The 5,423-nt window shown below is 30.4% G+C and overlaps 1 protein-coding gene across 1 annotated transcript; it reads right to left on the bottom strand.

Moving 5' to 3' along the window:
* Positions 1-4,609: 4,609 nt before the first annotated feature.
* On the bottom strand, positions 4,610-5,423 carry LOC120200774 (transcription repressor OFP6-like). The gene has a single exon (XM_039201524.1). The coding sequence runs from the start codon at positions 5,359-5,361 to the stop codon at positions 4,732-4,734; it is 630 nt and encodes a 209-aa protein (XP_039057455.1). The 5' UTR covers positions 5,362-5,423; the 3' UTR covers positions 4,610-4,731.

Here is a 5,423-nt window from a genome sequence, read left to right as displayed (position 1 = left end):
GGAAATATGGTCACTTTATATATTTTGTTAATCTTGAATGAAAATTTTGGTCAAGTTTATATAACTGTAAATTTAAATGAAGGTTAACATGTTTGGTACTGTAAATGTGCAATAGATGTATAAAAAGTAACATTTCATAAACATTCAATTATTCAAGTACACCAACCTTATACAACTAAAACAAACTTAAGATTAACAGGTACATAAAAAGTACACTATGAAAAACAACTAAAACAACCAATTCTAATCTATTAATTACTCATGGTAAACATTACACCAAAAAACATAAACAACAATATCACAAGCTTGTACACAAAAGCTTCACACTTGGCCTTTTTCAACTTCTTCACTACTTCCAACAATTTTTAACCATCACTTACACAACAATCTCTTTTGCATTTTTGCAATACTTGAGCAACCTTCAACTTTCGATTCTCTCTTAACAACATGGTTATTTTCTTTTATAACTTCGAGCAGAATGTCCCTTTTCTTATTTGTCTCCAACATCTTCATCAACCCAACGAAAGAAGTTACATCCATTGTCCTGCATCACATTTCATGAAGTCCAGTTAAAACAAAAGAATTAACAATGAACCAATATGGACAACCAAAGAATAAATCATAGTGAAGAATTTCATAACTAACCAATATGCATCACATTTCATAAACTCAAAAGAATTAACATGTACATGAACTAACTTCGAACCAATTTGGGCAACCGAAGAATCGCTGGCCTTTGCTTAATTCTTTTCTAGAAGTATGAATTACAACTTTCTTCCCACAATCGCAGACAATTTCTCGACAGTTTCTTCCCTTTGAGTTTGAGGAATATGGTGACATCCTTTAAAAAATATAATGAAAAACAAATTAAAAACGAAATAAGAAAAAATACATATGAAATCGAAAAGAACTCTAAAAACAAATCGTGAAAATACACAAATGAATAATCATGCAAACAAATTCGTCAAATAACCCAAATGAAGAACCCTAGAAACAAATTAGTTAAATTACCCAAAAGAAATCGAAAAGAATCCAAATGAAATCCAAATGAACACTTGTTTACCTGAAATTTCAGAAGACAACCCTTGAATTGATTCTAAATAGTGAGAAATGCAATCCTTGATTTTTCTGAAGAGAACCCTTTGCAAATATGAGTTTCTTCTGACCGTTGAATCGATGTGGAAAATAAGAGGCAAATGGGTGGAAAAAATTCGAAAAAATCTTTAAAATTATCTTTTAATTCGCCACGTGATAGATTGTTATAGGTCAGAGGATACCACGTCATCTTCCGTGACGTAAATGGATATACCCGTTAACGACAGAAAATATTATGTAGTTAAACGAGAATTTTTAAACTTTGTGTATGAAACTCAGAATCAGGTATAGTTCATGTATGAATGAGATAATTAACCCTTGATTATTTTAAGAAAAATGAAAATTATAAACATCAAAAAAAGAGATGAAAGAAAAAAATGAGATAGAAATTGGATTTTTTTTGTCATATGTCAAAAGATTTATATATTGATCTTTAGTTTATGGAAGTCTCAAACTCTTTTATAATTGTTATTCGTAAGTCCATAAAATAATTTGACATGATCATTATATAGTAGAATTTGTGGATGATAGAATTGACAACGATCACATTAAAAAAGAAGATATGTTATCCTTAAAATTTTTGAAAAAAAATTAAAAAATGTATAATATAAAGATAGTTTTAAAAACTCAATTAATTAATATCCTATTCGATCCGTAAACAAGTACAATCAATGAATTTGTTTTTGCGTTTATAGCTTGATTGATTGTATATGTTGATTAGAAAACTTATTACGAAAAGTGAAAACAATAAAAAAAATTAATGTGTTGTACGATGGTTGGTTTAGAAGGAAACACATTAGGTTCATAACATTAATTCTCTTCGAAAACAGCTATGACTTGATGGAGAAGTAAGGTCTAGAATTAATAATGGTACGTTTCGCAAGGCGGATTTGATAAAAATCTGATGTACAATTAGATAATGTAATTAGTATTTTGTTTCATATCAAGTTGTATAATTATAATATATTTAAAGAGGAGAAATTTCTTAAACTGCGTTAGGGAAACGCGTAAAGGGTGTCATAAAAATGGTTCAATTACATTAAAAGCCACATTGAAGCAGCACCAGTTCATAAAGGTCAAAGGATACTCTTCTCCAATTATTACTGTTGAAATCCCAATGCCTATCATTTCCCACCCAAGACCAGAACGCATCCCCATACAAAATTGCTTTGATTTTGAATGGAAACTTGTACAATATAAAAAGCTATAAGCTTAAATTTAATTTATACATGTGTTTGACCATCCAACTAAATTCAATATTTGATTTATTATTAACAAGAATTCTATTGATGATTTGAACATAATAAGACCTAAGAGATGTAGGCACAATAATTAACCCATGTATACTTCGAAAATTTAAAAAAATATTTTATAATTATATTTTTTATATTGATATATTAAAATTTAGGCTTAATATAAAAATAAGTGACTAAATTATAATATTTTTCTTATTTAGGTGACTAATGTTAAAAATATTATTATTTTTTAAAAGATACAATGTAAGGTTTTCATACGATTAAGGTTCAAGTTCGAGTTTGAACTTCAATAAAGATAAGTTTAAGATTTTTTTGGGGTTAATTACCTCATTCATACATGAACTATACACAATTCTCAGTTTCATACATAATGTTTAAAAAATCTCGATTTCATACATGATTTTTTCTACCGTTAACATGTTCACCCATTTTCGTCACGGAAGGTGACGTGGCACTTTAAAAATATTTTTTTAATTAAGAAAATATTTTTTAAGTGCCACGTGGCATTTTGTCATGGTTCCACATCACTTTCCGTGACGGAAATGGGTGAACCCTTTAACTGTAGAAAACACCATGTATGAAATCGATAATTTTTAAACATTATCTATGAAACTGAGAATTGTGTATACTTTATGTATGAATTGGGTAATTAACCCTTTTTTATTTCAAGTTTTTTCGAGCTTCAATTAATGGTTTCGATTTCGAATCAAACTTGAAGATTTTAGACTCACGAGCTTTCGAACCGAGTCCAACTCCATTTTAAAGTTTTCGAATTGAGTATAACTCAACAATACTCAAACTCGACTCGTTTCATTTATAGTCCCAGCCATAATAGGTGTTTATGATTACTTCAAAATGAATGATAAGATTAATATAAAAATAAACGTTTGAAAACTATAAGCATTTTAAATTGATCGAAGGACCAAGGACTGGGTATTGTGGCAACAATGATTTTCGGCTGAACGAATGAATGTAGGTGGCATTGGAGCGACGGCTAGGAGTAGTGATCCGACGACATGAAGTGGGTGTTTGACGGTAATAGTAACGGCCGGTTGATGATAACAACGACGGCGGCTATAGGTTAGTGTTTGAGATCTGGAGATGATTTTTAGGGATTTGAGTTTTTTTTATTCTTTTAATTTTAGATAAATTAGAAGTTTTTTAAATATAATAAAATTTTAAAGTATTTTATTTTAAATGATTTTTTAAAATTATCAAAACGTAATATGTGTCACTTAACGAAATAATAATATTTATAATATTAAACACTTAAATTAATGGAAAAATAATTTCGGTACCTAAATAAGAAAAATAATATAATTTAGAGAGTTATTTTTATATTTAGGATAAAATTTATAAATATAAACACCTAACCAATTGGGCTTTGCCAGCCTCTTCTCTAATAAGCTATTTCCTTTTCATCTAAGAAAACTTTGCCACGTATTTTTGTTCTCAAAACATGATGAATGCAAAGTGACAAATGATCTATTCTCCAATGACCCACCACCAATCTTTTCTGTTTACTTACCTCAATTGTAATCATTGATGTTAGTTTCTTTGGAAATGAACATGCGAAAGTATATCTAAAATCAGCTCCACTCAGATCCCAATCATCCTGCCGGATTTTAACATTACTTTTATCTCTTCTTCTTCTTTTAGTGAATTTGTCTACTAATATATCTGTTGGGATTTTCAACCGAAAGGGATTTTATCTTATAAAGAGATCACGACAAAATAAGATCATTTAAAAATAATTTATAATATGATTCAATTTCAGTTAGTATCTAAAGATTTTATTATAAAATAAAAGTTAATTATATTTATAAAAATCCCACGTCTGAAAATAATCCTAATATTAACGCATTTTAGTAATTGAAAAACATTACCCAAATATTTACTAAATCATCTTTTTTTTAATTAATGTAAGATAAATAAAAGATAATATTTATTCAAAAAATTTTAATTATTTAACAATAATCACTTATACACTATATCCGAGTACTTAAATTTCAGAAAATAATAACAACAATCTCTTAATGATTGAGATCACTTAATTCATACTACTAAATCATCATGTTAAACGTATTCAAAATGAAGAAAATGAAACAATAAAAGAAGTACAAATATTTCTAAGAATTTTACCACTTCCATTTCCAAAGCTGAAAACAAGATTAACTGCTACACTACCATATATGCTTACACATGACCCATATTCTAGCAATATCTTGAAAAGTTATTATTTAAAGAAATATATATTCGCATGAAAAACTCACTACTGCATAATACTCCAAAATATATTTCTTTAAATACAGCTTAACAAGAGTTTATCAGCCAACTGTCAGAATTTACTATTATTTTATCAAGAAACCGCAGCATCCAGCTAGAAGTCTCCTGGCCTGAACCCAAAACGAAGCTTCGGGGATGCAGCAGCACCGGAGCCGGAGCCGGAACCAGGCTTGACGGAAAATACCCCGTTCCATATCTCCGTGAAAGCTCGAACAATAATCCCGTGATGATAAGGCGAATTCAGCTGCAGGAAACAGTTGAGAAGCTCCTTTAGATCATCTTTGGAATATATCTCTTTCTCCAATATCATCTGTAACATGGACTGCCTGAAATCCAAATAAGGGTCATCCGAGTCTTTCTCCACCGCCAGGCTCTCCCCTCCGAGATGCCCGAAACCTCGTACGGTCGCCATTGAACACTTGGTACTGTCCTGGTCGTTGTCCATGTCCATGTCCCAGTACATGGCAGTGTCGGTACTTGGAGAAAAAGAGGTGCCTGTTTCGTATTCAGACAAGGAACAATGGGTTGTTGTTTTCTTGGTGGAAGAGCTTGAAGAATAGTAATTGTGAAGAGAATGAGATTTCGGTTTCGGTTTCGGTTTAAGCTTCAGTTTCAGTTTGGGCTTTGGGTTGAAAAAGCTCGTCAGCTTGGATTTCCTGCAACTGCTGCAACCTAAGCTGACTGAAACTGTGTTCATAATAAGCTTTTTCTTGTTGCTCGACATTGTTTTTTCATGGATAATCTGCAGTTGGAAGAAAAGAAAATATAAGACTCAATAAAAAGAAG

Source organism: Hibiscus syriacus, unplaced genomic scaffold (assembly GCF_006381635.1).
Source record: "Hibiscus syriacus cultivar Baekdansim isolate YM2019G1 unplaced genomic scaffold, ASM638163v2 tig00006570_pilon, whole genome shotgun sequence".
Classification (NCBI taxonomy): domain Eukaryota; kingdom Viridiplantae; phylum Streptophyta; class Magnoliopsida; order Malvales; family Malvaceae; genus Hibiscus; species Hibiscus syriacus.
Note: the sequence above shows the minus strand (reverse complement) of the source record. Positions and strands in the feature narration are given on the sequence as shown.

Coding starts and splice junctions, on each gene's coding strand:
- LOC120200774 (XM_039201524.1), bottom strand. CDS start 5,361: ATGTCGAGCAACAAGAAAAAGCTTATTATGAACACAGTTTCAGTCAGC.